General features: G+C 39.3%; 3 protein-coding genes across 3 annotated transcripts; 2 read left to right on the forward strand and 1 right to left on the reverse strand.

Annotated features, from left to right (window-relative positions):
* Positions 1–853: 853 nt before the first annotated feature.
* On the forward strand, positions 854–4044 carry LOC144199608 (peptide YY-like). The gene is made up of 4 exons (XM_077721363.1): positions 854–2081; positions 2198–2372; positions 2465–2554; positions 3326–4044. Exons 2-3 carry the CDS (start codon positions 2212–2214, stop codon positions 2526–2528), a joined length of 225 nt encoding a protein of 74 aa, XP_077577489.1. The 5' UTR covers positions 854–2081; positions 2198–2211; the 3' UTR covers positions 2529–2554; positions 3326–4044.
* Positions 4045–4659: 615 nt separating this feature from the next.
* Positions 4660–14288, forward strand: LOC144199601 (protein PALS2-like). Its single transcript, XM_077721356.1, has 14 exons — positions 4660–4935; positions 7245–7317; positions 7441–7561; positions 7650–7768; positions 8092–8244; positions 9051–9200; positions 9719–9946; positions 11145–11276; positions 11378–11480; positions 11558–11629; positions 11707–11868; positions 12483–12685; positions 12744–12872; positions 13413–14288. The coding sequence occupies exons 2-14, from the start codon at positions 7312–7314 to the stop codon at positions 13587–13589; spliced, it is 1755 nt and encodes a 584-aa protein (XP_077577482.1). The 5' UTR covers positions 4660–4935; positions 7245–7311; the 3' UTR covers positions 13590–14288.
* On the reverse strand, positions 13679–19360 carry LOC144199603 (gasdermin-E-like). Its single transcript, XM_077721358.1, has 10 exons — positions 19293–19360; positions 18071–18328; positions 17416–17608; positions 17059–17230; positions 16467–16587; positions 16187–16303; positions 15749–15876; positions 15511–15688; positions 15292–15365; positions 13679–15211 (listed from the first exon to the last, which is right to left on the reverse strand). The coding sequence occupies exons 2-10, from the start codon at positions 18273–18275 to the stop codon at positions 14978–14980; spliced, it is 1422 nt and encodes a 473-aa protein (XP_077577484.1). The 5' UTR covers positions 18276–18328; positions 19293–19360; the 3' UTR covers positions 13679–14977.
* Positions 19361–19402: the final 42 nt, after the last annotated feature.

A 19402-nucleotide genomic window follows, 5' to 3' on the forward strand; every position in this document is an offset into this window, starting at 1 on the left:
TGACGTGGGAATGCTCATTTATATCTACCTGCCTTGCGATTGACTTCTGTGTATGTATACATACTCGAACCGCAGTAATATATGGGATAAAAGGCTTCAGTGGTTAGAAAATCAATTTCTATCCCACAAAGAGACATTCACATGGCAACAAGGCGTTTTACAGCAGGCCACAGTTTTGAAGGTTATATTGTTTGCATACATTGGCGTAATTTATATCACTAACAAAACTTTCTTTTATGTCAGGGTTGCATTTGCAGATTCTGTTGACGTCACACAAAGTTTGAACTGCTTTTTACTCCATTTATCATGATTGCATATGCAAATGTACAACTATTGTGTTTATTTTAATGTGAAAGAGAGAAATAGCAAGAGTGTTTTTGCACATTTCCTACAAAGACAATGTCTGTTCCACAAATCCAGTGTAATTTTCTTCTCGTTCTGACAAAGTAGTTGGGTTAAAGTGGCCTTGTCATTTAGGGATTGAAAGCTTTGCAGACCTCCATTACCTACACCTCAAACATTCGTAGTGGGACCGATTTTGTACGATTTAGGAGCAATGTGTGCTATTTCACCTCCCAAAAAGGTTGTTTTTTATTTATTTTAGTTGCAGTGCCATTGTTCACAAGTGATTCAAATTGCAATGTGGATTCAATGGTTATTAAGACACATTTTCTTTTTTAATTCAATGTACTTTTATTGAAATCATTGTTTGTAGTTTTTCTATGCAGACTGCTTTCGTCAGTAGAGTGAAATATGACCTCATTTATGCAAACATACCTCCCTACTTTGTGCCAACATTACATACAAAGATTGGGTCTCCCCATTCATTTAGTCATTTAATATTTAAAGGCTGTAATTTGAAATCAATTGTCGTATGGTAGCCTGTGAGTGTTTGTGCAATTAATTGAAGATTAATGTTGTAATGGACACTGACTGCTTAGAAGCAGATCACGCAATAAAAGACAACATTTGCTAGAATATATGAGCAGTATTGATCCTCTAGTGCACAAGTGGACGCCCCTGCACTCTAATGCACTTACCCTTGTTGGATATCTCCATTTTCTATTGAATGGAGGACACAGTGAGATACAAAAGCATATAGACATGTTTTAATATTTTTATACGAGGGATCGATATTACATGAAAATGCCCTTGATGTTCTCACAAAATTAATTATAGTCATTGTAATATTTTGGGTAACTAGGTGGGCGAGTGGTCAGTTTTTTTGAGGTTTTCGATAGCAGGTCTTGACCTTCCTATGTGGAGTTTGCATGATCTCCCTGGGCTTGCGTGGGTTTTCTTGTCTTGAGGCAATTGTGTGAAATGTATTATGAAATTATCTTATACATACAAAAGAGAGCAAGCTTCAAACAATAGATATTCTACTGCAATATATAGCTAAATGCGGTTGATAAATGTGAACATATATTAGCGCACAATTCAAAAACACCCATTTTCATAGGTTTGGGAGTATACATTTGGAGAAAGGTTTCATTTCTTGGACAATGATAATTTTCCATCAATGAAGCTATTTGTGGTTATGTTAGGATTGGGTCTTCAATATGTGATTTGACATTACCAATATCCAATTGGTATTATTCTGTCTGTATTTACAAACAACACTTTGTCCAAAAAAATGGAATGGCAATCCACACTTTGATCACATCTCTGATTTGTTAAAACACATATTATACACATACAAATACATATTGTTGTGCTCGTACACACAACAATGGAGTTTGCATGACTTTGTATGCAAAATTTATGGTATCAGACTGTGGCTGGAATTGGAAATATAATTCAAAAAGGACATTTTGTGCAATGAGAAATGCTCCAAAAGGTCTTCCGCATGAATTCAGTTGTGAAGTCACAAAAGACTGACATATCTGCTAATGGCAGAGATTACTAATTGAATGAGGCGGTGACTGTTTCTCAAGAGGGTTGTTAAAGTGAACATAATTTGCCTGCCTCCCCCTTCAGACACACCCTGTATAAAACGCTTAGCAGCGCACAGAATCCAACAGAAGACCTTGGAAAACAGTAGAAGTCACTGAACATCACACTTTTCAACCTTCAACGACGTACGTACTGGAGGATGACCACTTTTTCTGCTTATTGTGTGCTTTTTTTGAATGGATATTGGACTATTACAGCTTTTTATGATTGTAAAGTTTCTGTTTTCCCTCGCTTGATCCAGGATTCTCCGCTGGGATGTCGCTGGTCGTGGTTCTCTTACTGCTGGCTTGTATTCACTCAGGCATTGATGCCTATCCACGCAAGCCTGTCAGCCCTAAAGAAGGAGCACCCCCTGAGGAGATGGCAAAATACTACTCTGCTCTCAGACACTACATCAATCTCATTACAAGGCAGAGGTAATTGATTCGGAAGGAGGGTTGTAATCATTGTTTATAAATGCAGTATTGACTTGTTACCTGGTTGTTGTTGTTGTTGTTTTTTTACACAGGTATGGAAAAAGAGACAGTCCAGACACGTTGTTTTCTGATGTGCTTGTAAAAGAGAGCACATAGACTATCCCTGGGTCAAGTTATGTCAGGTAGGTCCTATCAAAAGACCATTTGTATCATTTTGCATGCAGTATATTTTCTTTGGATGATAATTATGGTTGTGTTCAGTCATTTCTCTTTAAATCAATTATAATGAACCCTCTTACTAGAATGGTCTATTCCCAGTACCCCAAATGTTATTTGTTAGATCTGGGGTTGGGAACTTTTTTGACAGAGAGCCATACAAAAAAAAAATCATATTTTCTAATGTTGTTTCTTGAGAGCCATTCTCAGAATTGAAAAGTATAAATACATGAAAATGTGATTTTTTTCCTGTCATTTCGCCACTTTTAAATTACAAAGAGTCTGAATTCGTTTGACAAAATTGTTATGCTGTTGCTAATTAATCAGTATCAATAATATCATGCATGCAGAACAGTAATAAAGAACAAAATTATGATTAAAGTGGTGGTAGAGGTAGTGTCAACGCCACAGTGATGCTCCTATTAGTGCGTTCGTGACTCAGCTCTATCACCAGTGATTTCCATATTTTACCTCACAGGTTAGTGGAGAGCCATATGCACCCATGAAAAGAGCCACATCTGGCTCCCGAGCCATATGTTCCCCACCCCTGGGTTATATGAATGGCGAAGAACATGATACATGGACAATTTAGAAAAAGTCATTTTAAACGTTGTGAATTTAACGTATTCTTTTTCTTGGTATTTTTCAAAATGTATAACAGTTCACGTGACATTTTTTAATGATTATTTTTTATACATTCCTATTTTCTAAAGACTCCTATCTTTGTTGTGTTGCAGGTATGATGAGCTTCCAATGTGGTGATGATCCTGGAGTTGTTTAAAATGGCTAATTTTGGCTTTCCTGTCAATTCTAACTTGTGTTGCATGATACATATAGTATATATTGTGTTACTAAAAATATATTTGAGATGTTTATCCACACTTTCTGGTTGTCTTACATGCAGAGTCCCCTGTTAAGCAGCATCCTCTAGTGGTGAATTGCGGTACAAGGCTATTTTGGTACTTCATTATATATATCTGGATTTTCTTGTAAAATGCTTATGATCAATATATTCAAATCTCTCCGATGCATTTAGCCGCTCCCGTGATAAACTAATAGAATTGATCACATTGGTCATATGAAAATGAACAAATTTTTGGTAGTTTCTCTGATAAACAACACAAACCTATTGCAACTTTACTTATTCATGTTTATGTTTCAATAACAATGCCCAATAGTGTTCATTTTGTTGCTTAGCGTGATACTGTTTGGCGATTATTAGTTTGTTATGTTGTATTTAAATTGTTCTTACCTATGCTATTTTTTGTTTTATTTGAGTACGGTTTAATGTTTGTGTACAAAAAATACCAGAGAAATGTCTTTTTCTATATTAAGTACAGTTCAAATGTTGAAATTGCATACTCTAATGTGGAATACAATAATATTTAAGATACATCTACACCTAAAAGTGGACTAAAAGTAATATATTGCTCGTTTTTGTTGGCCATGACTGTATTTTAAGTTGGAGAGGAATTTTTCTTTGTCTATGGTTGTATTTTCTCTAAATAAATGTGAAATAATTCAACTCAAATGGCAACCAGCTTGTGTTTGGAGTCACGCAGTGTCGTTATGGAAAATGATTTATCCAGAATTCGGCACATTGTCATGATAATTGAATTAAATTAAATTGAATGCTTTTATTTTCATCACACAAGTATATAATTCATAAATTTATTGAGATTGAAAGCTTCACAACGAAGTGCACAAATAAACACAACAAACAAACTAATTGACAAATAATAAACAATAAATAATCGACAAATAACATAAATATGTAAATAATATTGAATAAATAATAAATATATGAGTGGCCAACATCGATATTTACATCGATGGTTCTATGATGCAGAAGTGGTGTCAATATTGTACCAAATTGAATCAAAAACGTTACTTGCATGCAGTGCGTCCTAGTGCATCAATAAATAACAACAATACTAATAATATCAACAAATGATAATAAATAAACAATCAATAAATACGTATGCATGAGTAGTCAACATTTATATTTACGTCGATTATTTCACTGTGAATATGTAATAGTGGCAATACTTTGAAAATTGAATAGGAAAACTTTATTTGAAGTGCCTACTCGTCCTCGGCAGGAATAGTTTTGAACAAATAGAAGCGACGGCGTTCTCTTCAACTTTGAAATCCGCATGAGGTGCTCCACAGAGAAGCTTTGTGCGAGTGAATAGGAGGAGGAAAAAAAGAAGAAGGGGGCGCAGCATCCTGGCTCCACGCCGAGCATTAAAACTAACGCCAACTCTTATGCCATAACTCGGCAAAAATGGACATTTTGGCTGCGAGTCATTCAGAACGCATGAGCGGACTCCCGTGAACACAGCAGGTAATAACACGCGTTAAAACTCGAGTCACCTTAGCAACCTCATGCTAGCTCCTAGTACACTCAAACGTGTCTTATGCTCTGCCCGGCTCATTAGAAATGACTATTATTGACATTTATACATGCACACGCTGTGATTTTAATAGAAATGAACGCGGGTGGTTGATTTACAGCCCGCTCATGATTTATGATATCAAATTGAGCCGAATGAATAAACACGTGAGCGTTTGCTAGCTACGCTAACATGCTGCCGTGTTTGCCAATTCAAACTGTGGCAATCGTTTTATTATGCGTCGTTAATGAGAACGAAAAATAAGAAAAATGGAAAAAATAAGGAATTAAGTCTTAATCGATGGGCCGCAGTGACTATAGCTCATGTCACGCCACACGGCGTTGTAAATTGTGTGAAAAGTGACAACAGTAACACAATACGGGCGTACATTTGAGCTCTGGGCAGCTGTTTTCAGACGTGGCATAAATGTTCACGCTATAGTACATGAGTAGTGATATAGATACGTGTGTGATAGAGAAAGAGGCTGGTAAATGTAGCTAAATATATGTTGCGGTTAGAATATCATTTTTCCTGTCAAAATCCGCGTTAACTCATTCGCTGCCATTAACGGCGAAATACGACAAATGTATTTAACATGGAGAGTTGGAAGGGATCACTTGATGCCATTTATTTAGTTTAAGATTCTAAATGGGCCAGAAATTCACCTGCGGACGAAAAAATGTCTTTTTAATCGATCAAACAAATCAGTATTCATTTCATTTAAACTTTCATCTGATATTCACAACTCATCTTATCCCAATGTCAACACATATTCTTTTACATGTTCACTTTTTTTTACCAAAAATCCATAAACAAATGCAATTCCCTCACAATTTCTCCAAATGTTGCACCATTTAGTTGCTTGTGACCCCTCCCGACAAAATGACTAATTGTGATCTAATTGATTATCAAATGAATGACTATTTTGATAGTTCATTGTTTATTGACATTGTTTTTATCCTAGAAATTGAATTGGTCACCCTCAATGTTGTGTGTAACTACCAGGAAATTTCTCTTTATGGTATGCGCTGTGTTTCTCTTCCTTATCTAGACTGCCTCCCCAAAGAGTGTAACACCTCATACAGTTACTCCTAACTTCCCACTTATAAACATCTCCTTTTACTTTGGAATGAGGAAGCTGAGTTTCACATAGTTCTGCTGTGTAACGTATGAAATAGGGTGTACTGTCTGCTGCATCGTTTTCATGACTGCAAAAAATAACACATGGTATTTTCAAGGTCTTAATTCTTAACATTTGGCAGTTTTTCCATCCAAGATGAAGAAGACCATATTCTGATGTTTATACTGTTATTTCCTATTTCAGTATTACATTTGGAGGCTTTAACTAATTTAGTGGACTTCTCTAATTTCCCCAAATACCAGTGGACAAGCGGTTAGCACATTGGCCTCACAGTTCTGGGGCTTGATCCCAGGTGGGTCCTCCCTATGAGTAATTTGTTTGATCTCCCTGGGCTTGCGTTGGTTTCCTCCCACACCCCTAAAATATGCACGCTAAGCTGGATGCACACTCTAAATTTCCCATAGGTATGATCGTAAATGGTTGTTCATCTTTTTGTGCCCTGTGACAGGCTGGCCACCATTTCAGGATGTCCCCTGCCTGGTGCTCTTAGTTGACTGTGATTGGCTCCAGAACCTTCCGCGACCCTTGAGAGGATAAGCGATTTGCAAAATAAATAAATAAATGAATAACCAAATAATCATGTTTACTTGTTATTTAATGATTAAACACAACCAAATAGACACGATTCAAAGGAGGTCACAGGACGCAAAAACAAAGACATACAAACACCCTCAGTTAGCGTGTTTTCCACAATATAAGTGAATTTTTTTTCTTCACAGTTTGGTTGGGCCAGCGACTGATACTCCATAGCGACTCATATATGATTTTTTTTCTCCCTCTGACCATCGAAGGCCAGTTGTGTTGTTATTTAGGCTATAATTATCTGAAAAAATGTTACGTTAACAGATGCCTATTTAGCCTGTTGTTCTCAATTGGTACTTTAACGTATGTTTGTTCTTAGTTTCTGTTCGAGTAAAAAAATAGACAGATTCTTTAATTCTCCTTTGTGAATCTCTCGTAACATGATTACATACTTTTGGGCAACTTTAGAGTCATATTTTAAGTTGTCACTGTAAACCTACTGGGGTCAGGTTATTATCAACCCTGAATGCAATTGCTAGCTGTATATATATTTGCCAATTTGTGATAACTTCAATTCTATCCTCCCATGATCTACAGATTCCAGATGCCCTTAGGAGACACAAGTGTCCATATTGGAGTGTTGCCCAGATGATTTGAACAATGTATGCGGGTGAGTTTTATCACATATTTTACTCATTTACACAAGTTCATGCTTGGGCTTGTTCAGCCCTTGGTCTTGCATGATGTCCAACTGCAGCCAGAATGTTGACTGGCTTTCCTGCTTTGTCTTTAGCCCTGCAGTCGCCATAGTCTCTGTAGGCGGGCCATTGGTCGGAATTTGACTGTGCAAAGAGGCTTTGACCAAAACCGAAAAGGACGCAACATGACCGTGGCCAATGCAAAGTCAGGCTCAGGTAAGCTAAGGGCCTGTGGGACATGAATCGTGAATTATTTTGTTGTTGTTTTGGAGAGTTTACAGTTCTATTTATTTTGCCTCTCAAGCCATGCAGCAGGTTCTGGACAACCTGAAAGACCTGCCCACAGGCTCAGTTGCGAAAGACATTGACCTTATCTTCCTCCGTGGCATTATGGAGAGCCGCATCGTCCGCTCCCTTGCTAAGGTACAAAAAATGGGCCATCCCATACCTACTATTGTACTCCTAGTTGAAGAACCATGCTTTGGAGTTTCTTCATTTTCATAATGTCTTCTGTGTTCCCTCCCTATAAAAAGTGACCAAAAAGCAAAGCACACATATATGGCACATGTAAAACTTCAAAATGTACTACACAATGGACGGCTTTCGGCCCTGGTAGAACGAAAGAAAACATTTATGTAAAATTCATCTAAAAAACAGTACATAGATGACAAAATATTATTGGAAAAAATCGACAGATGTTTGTGACTAACATAGACAACGTGTACATTCTGTGTTGGTGTTGACAGGCCCAAGAGCGCCTCGAGGAGGTCAAGTTAGAAGCGGTGCATAATGAAAACGTTCAACTAGTTGCCGAGATCTTGGAATCTCTCAGAAAGCTCCCGAATAAAGACGCTGCTACTGCCGAGCTCACCCAAATCCTCCAGGAGCCTCATTTTAAGGTGGTTTTCCCTCCTTGCCCAAATAATAATCATAACTTGTTTTCTTAGCTTGTCAGAACGATTTTATTCCAATTGGTACTTCGCTCCCATCTTTCTCCCCTCATTGGCTATGTTAGTCAGAAGGAGGGCAGTGTTTTAATTTGACTAATGGCAGACGTAGGTTGATGTGAGTAATGATTGGGTACAAGGACTGTATCATCTCCAGTCTCAGTAAATCTTTTGGTGTTGCTGATGCATGTTGTAGTTTCTGACCAATGTTGTGGGGGTTTCTGTGGTAAGAACCTAAATTGGGATTGTAGGGGCAAATCAGGGATTGATTGGGTCATGTTCCTTATTGGTGTGTTGTTTTGTATACATTTCCTTATTTTTTTTTTTTCAACGTTTGATCATTTAGTTGAGGTTACTATGATAATTTAATAGCATAGTTGCCTTTGGAGTTCATTGGCTTGGAAGTGTGGGTGCAGACAAGTGAAATTAAAAAAAATATATATTTGGTGGGATGTCATTTGTGTATTGTAGTTCAGGGATTGATAACAACTTTGTTAAGAAGCGTCTCTTTTTAGGGGGAAACTGTCCTTTCTAATAACAGAAGTTCACCACATTGCTGTTTCTTTCTGTCTAGTCTTATCAACCATAACTTCATTTTATTTACTTAGTTTTATGATAGTCAAGTATCAGTCATTATCTATTTTCATTTTGCAGCTTTAATTCTCAGTTACAAACCCTTTTGGAGTGGATTGTGGGTGTTATCATTACAATTTGCACAACTTGGAAAACTAATATTGTGACTTTTTTTCCCCCTGTAGTCTTTGATTGAGGCTCATGACCAAGTGGCTACCAAGTGCTATGAGATACCCCATGACACTGTAAACTGCACTGCCACCTTAGCGAGTTGTCTAATACCCGCTGACGCCATTAGGATGATTGGCATTCAGAAGAAAGCTGGAGAACCGCTGGTAAGAAAACAGAGTCCATCCTACAGCACTAATGATTGCTCCTCACCTGGAATTAATTAAAAAAGATACATTAGATGTAAACTACACTGAAACTAAGGCTCAGCTTTTTAGCCGTTTACTTGGGCTCCCGGCTTACCAGGGTGTCTTTAGTAGTCTCAAACCTCTTACCTTTACTACCTAAGCTTGATAAAGTGTCTGAGCAATTATTTGACATTGCTGTTAATGGGTGTTTGTAGTAATAAAAAAAAATTAAAAAAAACTACAGCAGCTGATGTCTTGTGATATATTATGCTACTATTACGGAAATAACGATGTATAGTTTTTCTGATTATTTTGACGAATTTTTATATAATGAAAACCTGGCATTGAACATGTGTATGTTAACATTTCATATCCAATGTATGTCACACATTTGTTTTTATCCACCATCTGCGCGACCTAAATGACTTTGTCCATAAGGTCTACCCGTTGTGTGATTTATGACGTGCGGCAGCGTGATAACAAAGCTATTCTTTCAGGGGGTGACCTTCCGCGTGGAGCGAGGGGAGATGGTGATAGCGCGGATCCTTCACGACAGCTCCATTGACCGCCAGGGCATGCTGAACACTGGGGACATCATCCGTGAGGTGAACGGCTGCCAGGTGAGCGGTGACCCGCAGCGACTGCAGGAGCTGCTGAGAGACTGCAGTGGTAGCGTCACCCTCAAGGTGCTGCCAAGCTACAAAGACTCACCTGCCCTTCCACAGGTGAGGAATCTAATGTCGTTTTTCCCGGCTATTCACAAAAAAACTTTTCATATCCACTAAGTTGCCAAAAGATGACCAAACTAAAACCTGAATATTTGTGAACAGTCCACTGGGGATTCATTTATTTAGTGGTACCACTACTTACAAAATTAATTTGTTCCAGAAGTGGTTTCATAACTTTAACTGTTCCAATGTTCCCAATACCCTATTCCACATAGGGTCGCAGTGGGTCCAGGTTTGTGTTCCAACTGATCCAGCATGGACTGTTTAACCAAGGTTAATTCTTTTGAAGCAATCAGCACCTGATTGTAATCAACTGATCACAGTTTTAAGAAATCAAATTTGTTAAACCAGCACCCCAGGGCGGCCCTTCAGGACTGGTTTGGAACCCGTTCCCTAAATCCTTCAGAAATTCTAAAAGTATAAGATAGAGGAAAAAAAGAGAAGAAAATCATTTCTGAAACCAATAATATGAATAAGACCTTCAAAGACAAACAGAAGCAGTATGTCCTGAGATCAAATTTTCTCATCGAGGCATAACCTGAATATATTGTATGTAGAGATGTTCAAAAGAACCTCTTGATTATTGATGGGAAAGAGAATTCTCTGAAGTGAGCGATCTCAGAATACCAAACCAGAGTAAAATCAGCCCAGTGGGGCGTCTATAAATAGCCCCCAAAACACTATCTGGGCTGTCACCTCTCTTACGCTTACAGTGACAGTACAACAGCTGTGGACAAGACATGTGACCTTCTTGCTAGGGAAGAGTCAGATTATCAAAATTCATCTACCAATGAGGACGTTTTAACTGTATTAATAATATCTGCTTCCATAAATAGATTTCCATACATATTACATAAAAAATGGCATACTTATATTTTTTAAATAATTTAGGGGTATTGGTTTTTGAAGATCGTGGAAGGAATTATACTAATTCAATGTAAAATATGCTTTTACGAACAAAAGTCCAAGTTGTAAAACTACTTCTGGAACCAATTAATTCTGATAAAGTAGAGGTAACGATTTAATGTGAATATTTGAATTCAGATCACAATAATACAAATACAGAAAAGATAAACGGATAAAACGCTAAACAAAAATGTGAAAAAATCTGGTAAATGACTGAAACAACTACAACTAAAGCTCCATGCTCTGTGTCGTAGTAATACATTGAGATGCGACTGTCATTTCTTGACAGGTTTATCTGAAGCCACATTTTAACTATAACCCAGCCTCAGATAACGTGATTCCTTGTAAAGAGGCGGGGCTTGCCTTCTCTAAGGGAGAAATCCTGCACATTGTTAACAAGGAAGACCCCAACTGGTGGCAGGTGAGTTGACACGTTTTGCTCAATGCTCAACTACCATTTGGTGTTCAATTTCTATTTTACAGTCCGCGAAAAATTGTGTGACTTTTTTTCTTCCCTTGCAGGCATGCAGCGTTGTGGGCGGAGTCACCGGCCTGATCCCCAGTCAGTTTTTAGAAGAGAAGAGAAAAGCGTTTGTGAGAAAGGACTGGAGTCTGTCGGATAAAGGTGAGTATCACCAGCTGTCATGTCAAAGTGGGCACGCATCCCAAAAAATAAAACTGATGGATTTTGTGTGTACCAAGGCATGCTCTGTGGAAACATCTCAGTAAAGAAGAAGAAGAAGAAAGTGATGTATCTCATGACAAAGAATGCAGGTACGACCGCTCCAAAATCTTTTCAGACACCAGAGGAGGAATTGTAAAAACACTTGTGCTTGTGTTGAAATCCTCAGAGTTTGACCGCTATGAGCTGCAGATCTACGAAGAGGTGGCCAAGATGCCGCCTTTCCAGAGGAAAACGTTGGTTCTGATTGGTGCCCAGGGCGTCGGGAGGCGGAGCCTGAAGAACAGACTCATCATCATAAACCCCCTGCGATATGGAACCACTGTGCCCTGTGAGTAACTCAGTCGGTGAACAAATCGCTGAGGACAAGAGAGCTATATTTCTCTTTTGAACATCTGCTAAGAGAATTCACTCATCTCGGCTCATTTTCTGAACCACTTTATTCTCACTCGGGTCAGGGGGTGCTGGATTCAATTATGGGTGTCCTCAGCCGCTGGCCCAAAGTCAGCTGGGATAGGCTTCAGCACCCCCCATGACCCTATTGAGGAGTGGTTCAGAAAATGAATGTATGAATAATACTTTGAAGATTTGCATCTCAGTTTGAGAAGTGGTTTTTTTCTCGCACTTAAGCCCAAACACTAGACCAGGGGTGCAAAACTCTGGTCCACCATCCATTGTTTTCCAAATCTCCCTCCTCTACCACACCAGAATCAAATGATAAACTCATCAGCAAGCACTCCAGAAGCTTGATAAAAATCCTGATTATTTGATTTGAGTGTGTTGGAAAACGTGGAAAACGGGTGTCACTGTAGTGAATCAAGAACTTGCAGACATGATTTCATTTTGTTGATATTTGAGCCAAGTTTTTGTTGTTGTTTAAAGCAACATATTTCAACATTTTCGGCATGCTTCTGGAGAAAGTGTTATTGATTTGTGTCCTTTCAGTCACATCACGCAGTCCAAGAGAAGAAGAGCGAGACGGCCAGAACTACTGTTTTGTGACGCGACATCAGATGGAGCAGGACATCAAGGACGGTCGCTTCTTGGAGCATGGCGAGTATGACGGAAACCTCTACGGTACAAAGATCGACTCCATCCACGAGGTGGTGGCGGCCGGCCGCACCTGCATCCTAGACGTCAACCCTCAGGTGAGTGCCCGGCTCGATTTGACGTCATTTTCTGATGCTTACCTGAGATTATGTTTAGGCCTTGAAAGTGCTAAAAACTGCTGAGTTCATGCCCTTTGTGGTCTTCATCGCTGCTCCTGAGCTGGACACCTTGAGAGATATGCACAGGGCTGTAGTGGATGCCGGCCTTACAACCAAACTACTTACTGTGAGTTGATCAAGTCTAATGCACCCGCTAGAGACCATCCCTGTCCAAACTTTTTTCTCTGAGGGCCACTTTTCAGAAAATTCAAATGACACAACTTGAAATCCTTCCACTTTCAAGTGTTACAGAGAAGATCCATTTTTTTTTTTTTTTACAAAGATCAAGTTTATTTTTTTCAAGTGTTAACTCGTTGGTTACCATGGATGGCAATAGATGTCCAATGTAATTTTACTGGGGGGCTGGCAGCGATCCAATGATAAAGTAGACTGTCCATAAAACATGATTATTCAATGTCAACTTTACCTGTCAAAATGGATTTGATGTCTATAAATGTTAGTGGGAGTGAAAGAGTTAAGGACTACCAGCAACAAAATATAAGAATATTGTAAAATATCAAATACATATGGCATTTGTAACATGAGAAAAGTGGATTCATCGTAAGTTAGCTATGGTTTGCATGTCACTATTCGTAATTAAAACAACAGAATGTAGGCTGTATTTCAGAATATTTTCTGGGAAAATACAAATGATTTCTGTCCACAGGAGAACGATTTGAAGAAGACAGTGGAGGAGAGCGGCAGAATCCGCCGCGCCTACAGCCACTTTTTCGACTTGACCATTTACAATGACAACCTGGACAAGGCGTTCGACCAGCTGCAGGAGGCTGTTGAGAGACTACTCATAGAGCCGCAGTGGGTCCCAGTCAGTTGGGTCTACTGATGTTGATCGGACTCGACCCTGCTCGTCCGGAGCTGCTGCGCCTGCCACGTGAAGAGAGATGCCGCACTGCACACTATGCAAGTCACAGCTCAAGGGAAGTGTACTTATTTATTAGCAAACTCTTTCAACACAGTCATCACATACATTGGGAGTCATTCTGTGGCAGTCTTTTGGCTAGAATACAATTTCACACGTTATTTAATGTCACACTTGTATGAAAGTGGTCTATTTATTCTACTAAGAAAATGGAGGGCTTGCTTTTGAATGATACCTCACGTCTGTGTTTGCGTTTACTCATCTCATTTTGCCACTTTTTCTAGCTCTACTTTTAGTCGTTAGCACCACTTTATGAGGCTGCTTTTTCTCCGTTTCAAGTTAAGTGGAAATTCCGGTAAAGGATCTAATGGAACAAAGAAACTGCAATGTGGCCATCTTACATTTCCCTTACTATGCCAAGCACAGGTCACATAAATGTGAACGTTGATGTTTGTTTTCACCTCATGGTGCTACATTTGACTTTAAAAAAAAAAAAAAGATCGTTTGATTAAACAGGGTGCTGTGCCTCAATAAGATGTCCCTCTTGATGTGATCTGACGTAAACTGCCAAACATATTTACTGACTTAAAAAACAAGTTGTTTTACTTTTATTTCAGAGATGTATTTTCAAATGTTAAATAAATGTTGTTTTTTTAAATCTAACTACTACTGACTCCTGTCTTTCATTTTTAACTACATTGCAGTGTTGGACTGTCAGGGCCTGCCAAGCCTTCTCTGCTGGCTTAAAAAATGTCTGAATCACAGACTGATGGTAATTATATTTTGTCTATGAATACTATTAAATAATTCCAAATTCTCAGGTAGCTAACTTTCATTAGTTATACTGCTTTCAGGTGTCAAAGTGGCGGCCTGAGGGCCAAATCGGGCCCACTGCATCATTTTGGGCGGCCCGAAAAAGTAAATCATGAGTGCCGACTTTCTGTTTTAGGATTGGGCCAGGATATTATTGATGCTTTTTAAAAAAAAATGTGTCGCAGCCTTTGCTCAGGCTGCCATTTCAGGGCTATTTTATAGCCCTAAAATACTTAGCGAGGGTTGGATTGATTCAAACGTAGCACTACTAGGTGTAAAATACATGGCCCTCCACTGGTCCATAGTCTAGTGGAAAAGGGTTCTAACAAATCAAGATTTGTCCCATAGAAATCCAGTAATCATTAGAAAAGATGAAATAAGAGCGCATTTACACTCAGTTAAATATTAAAAGCACCATATTACAATACAAAAACGCCTAATGTGTTTTTACGCAGCTTATTTGGTGCTTTGTTTTTTTTCTTGCAGAAACTTTTAGATGATTGCTCTTCACGGTAAAAGGGCCTATTTGTAGGGTTAAATTAAACACCCTGGGCCAATGAATGTAGGCCTCTGAGAGCAATGAACATAATAAGCGGGCGATTGCCTAACTGTTGCAGCTGCTTTAGCTGAATCGTCGCCGCGTCACCGTCTCGCTGCAGGTTCACGTCAGAAGAGGTGAACAGATGTTCCAAGTTCGCCAACACGTCCTCTGGCAGCACGGCGACATTTGTGCCGCTCGCCGGTGACTCGCCGCTCTCACACAGGCAGTGTACCTACAACAGATGCCAAAAAACTATGAAAAACGCAGATAAAAAACTAACTTTTTAATAGTTTGGGGACTCTTGCCACGCACCAGAAGCTGTGTGATTTCCAACACAGTGGGACTCCTGCAGGCTCTCAGCGCAGAAAGACTCTCATGAGGCAGTTCTGTGAGACAAATAAAAGGAGAAAAAAACACATTTAGAAGAGATAAAAAATACTAAGTGGTTGGGAAAAGTAAACAGATATGCATCCAAAGACTGGGTTTTGCGAAAGTGATCATTCTCAGATGAGGAAAACAAGAAAACCTCACCATCCAAAGCACTAGTGATGAGGTGCAATGCACTGAGGAGAGAAGCAGAGCGCTCCGTTTCTGCCACTGAGCCGCATTCCGACTCTTTTAACATTTCCAGAACAGGTTGGATGCTTTGAATGTGTGCCTCCGAAACGTCAGCTATGTTTGCGCTCTTTTCCACAAGCATCTGATTCAGCTAAGAGAGATGGACGATGATAAAAACATCAGGTGATCAAAGCCATTTGAGTCATCTCACCACACTCTGAAGAGCACCGAGGGCCGCTCGGTCTTCTAAGACGTCTGTCACGATTTTGAACAGAGAAGCTTTGCTGGAGGCAGGAAGAGCTGATAAGAGCTGGAAATGATCACTTAGATCCTTCAATTCTGTCAACAAGAAACATTGTCATTGTTGCTAAGTGGCTACCGTATTTCACGGACTATAAGTTGCTATTTTTTCCCCGCATAGTATAGCACGACTTATACAAATGCAACTCATACTCCAGTGTAGTTTTTCTCTACTTTGTGTATTCTTTGACTGGTGTGACTTGTAGTACACAATGTGATAAATTGAGTTGACGTTTTTGAAAATGTACGTCATTTTGCAATGTTTTTGAAGGGGCCCTTCAAAAACATTGCATACGACGTACAGTTTATGTATTTTGAACGTTTGAAAAAGAAAAGTGTGCTAAGTCACCTTGTGCAAGTCGACTCACGTCTGGGTTGTTCGAAACAGCTCCAGTGACACCCAACTGTCCTTTTTGGGTGCGACTGTCCACCTCAAAACCCCCCTTGTTGGACATCAAACACAGCTCTGTGGACCACAGCCATTTCAAATCCTAATTCATTCGAATATCAGATCCACTTCTCTTTCAGTCCTATTCCAAAAGTCAAGCTCATAGACAGTCAGACCAATGTGTATATGACGCATAGTGTAGGAAGAACAAAAAGATGGAATTTGAATTCTGTCTTCTCACCATAGTGACCATCGTGCTTCACCTCCAGGTCAATGAGAGCATAGGCAATGGTGGTGTTAGTGGGAATCTCCATGGTAACGTTGCTGTCTTTGCTCAGGCTGCCATTATCTTTCAGAGAAACCTGCAAACACAAATGGATGAATGTGATGAAACAACAATGTAGGTGAAGTGGTGTAAATATATATAGCGCAACCTCAAAATGAACACAATTTGTTGTGGTGTTGGTGGAATTCCCCAAAAAAATGTTGTTTAATTTGACTCGTACATTTTTGAGTGTTTCTCACATCTTTCATACAAAATTGGGGCACTTTGGCCAATTTTAAAGGGTTTAGTCGGTAGTTGTGTGAGAATCGCGGAACGAATGAGATAATTTAAAGTACACCTCTACTTTCAAAGTTTTCAAGTTCTGAAAAAAGTTCTAGAACCAATTAATTTTATAAGTAGAGGTACAACAGTATTACATTTGGACCGTTTAACTGTGCCCAATTAAATGTTTCTGTATAGACACTTTTATCACTATTTCACAAACCGTAACGGGCAAAAAGAGAGAAACTATGGTCATAAAGGTGCGTGCAATGAGTTTTAGATGCACCTTTGGACTTTTGGGCCCACAGAAGCCGAGGGTGCCGCTGCACTGTTCCGCCTGCTGCACCTCCTCGGTGACGCTACAAGGTTGGCTGGTCACAATGCGCTCTTTGACCAGACCGAAAACCTGCCGCTTCTTCTGGGTCTGCTTGATCAGACAGTGGGACATGTCCAAAACACTGTGGAGGGGATGGGGGTGGTCAAAAAGGCAATAGTACCATAACTTCAAAAATTAATTGCTGAAGCCTCTTATATATATAATATATATTCCATATGTTTCTTTTTTAAAACTGTTTTGATGACTTTTGAAAGCAGACATTATAGCACTTTTTGGACCAAAAGGACATTCAAGAAGGAAGGAAACCTGTTTTTTGTGTCTCGCAGTAGCTGGCGCACATCCACTTCATCTTTCTTCAAACTGCCGAATGATGACGCTAGTTTGGATGAGTCTTTGCCCTCTGCGTTCAAGTTTGAGTGGATAAACGTAGCATCCATTGACCCTTGAATGCTGTCACCATATGTCCCATTGTATTTGATGAAATCCGTCTCTGTTAAAACTAAAGACACATAAACAACATTACGTAAGTAGGTTAAAAGAATACGTTAAATGAATGCAAATTTAATCTGATACACACAAGTCACAAGTGAAAAGAGTTCCCAGTTGTTTTTTACAGTTACAGGATATTTTTTGGAACCGTTCAGGCCAAAAAATGTAGCAACTTTATTTGGTTTCGGAAACATTGAGATGGATGTTGGTGTGTGAAATAGTTCGATAAAAAAGTAAGACTTTTGTTATGTTGTCACAATTAATAGTGCCTTATCCACCTCCTATGTATCTATTTTTTTGTAAAAGTGTGATCTACAAGTGCAGAAACTTTTTGTGGTATTAGAAAATTCACAGCTGATGAATGGAACTAACATAATGAAAACAGAGTTTGTCTATACAGGTCAAAGTTTTGGATACCAATATTCAAGTCATAATATGGTATTTTTACACAATTACAGAGTGCTTTGTTCACCTGGAGTGATGGGCGTGTCTCCTGTCAGGATGTCATTGAGGGTGAAGTCAGTCGGAACATGTTTGGGCTTCTGCCAGAACCAGAAGCCTTTTTGGCTCACCACCACAGTGAGTAAAGCGATGGAGTCATTGAGGCTTTTCACTGGGATCAACAAGCCCCCGGGGTCCACCTCGTCCACAAAGTTCCTGGTGGCTGTCGCAAACATCTCCCCGTCCAAAAGGAGGTCAGCCAGGCAAATTATCCACCGTCCAAACAAGCCTTCACAGTAAAAGGAACTTAACTCATGGTTTACTATTGGCTGCGATAAGACATCAGTTGTTTGTCAATGATCATGTTTCAATGACTTTGACTGCGATAGGCATCTAGTTAATCGTTTTGTACTTACTTGACTAACTTATTCATTATTAATTGTTATTTTACGAGTGTAATGACAATAAAAGCATTCAATTTAATGTATACAATCACTGCCAGTCCTCCTAAAGTGAATTGTAAGACTTTGAAGATGACTTAAAACTTAAATTCATTAGAATTTTGGGGCTAATTTTACAGCCAAACCCATGAAATTATGCCAGAAAATTCATGACACAATTTCATATAATAAAGGAGGGCGGGATTGTAAATGTTAATAGTTATTACTCTGACGGACCGGCACCAGGTGGCTCGCGGACCAGTACCGGTCCACGGACCGGTGGTTGGGGACCACGGGGACATTTTTTTTTTTTAAATCGCCAATGTTTATGAAAACCTATCTCAACAAGACCGTTTTGGCTAAAGTCCAGTCAGCCTCGAAGGCTGGTAGCCAACGACGCTACTGTCATCGATCGTTACTATTGTCACGGTATATACCAGCAAAAATGATCCTCTATCGTATGTATTTTGTATTCAGCGTTGCGTACGGCAATATCGACAAAGGATGACATGCGTATGCGTAGATATACATAGAGAAAATATCGTGGAAGCAAGCATGGAGGAGCCACATAGTAAGAAACGAGTTACCGCGAGTAAACATGCGTCGTGCGGTGTTTGTACGGTTTTTGGGGGGTTTGTACGGGGAATCATAATCATTTATAATGGCAGTGATCGGCAGAGGTTGACAGGTATGAAGTATCATTTAAATGTCTAGAAGTAAAACACAAACACCAAAGTGCATGTCATTACAATGATCATAATGTGCAATACTGCTGTATTTTAAAGGATTAAAGCCCAACCAAAAAGTACTTACAGCTTCCCCTACAGACGTTGTGATGAACACAATGTATTTAATGTAAGTATGAAAGCCCAATCGACACGTATTTACAGCCCCGCCCTCGCCCCACCCATTGACCAATGCAC

This window comes from Stigmatopora nigra, chromosome 7 (assembly GCF_051989575.1).
Source record: "Stigmatopora nigra isolate UIUO_SnigA chromosome 7, RoL_Snig_1.1, whole genome shotgun sequence".
In the NCBI taxonomy this organism is placed as follows: Eukaryota; Metazoa; Chordata; class Actinopteri; order Syngnathiformes; family Syngnathidae; genus Stigmatopora; species Stigmatopora nigra.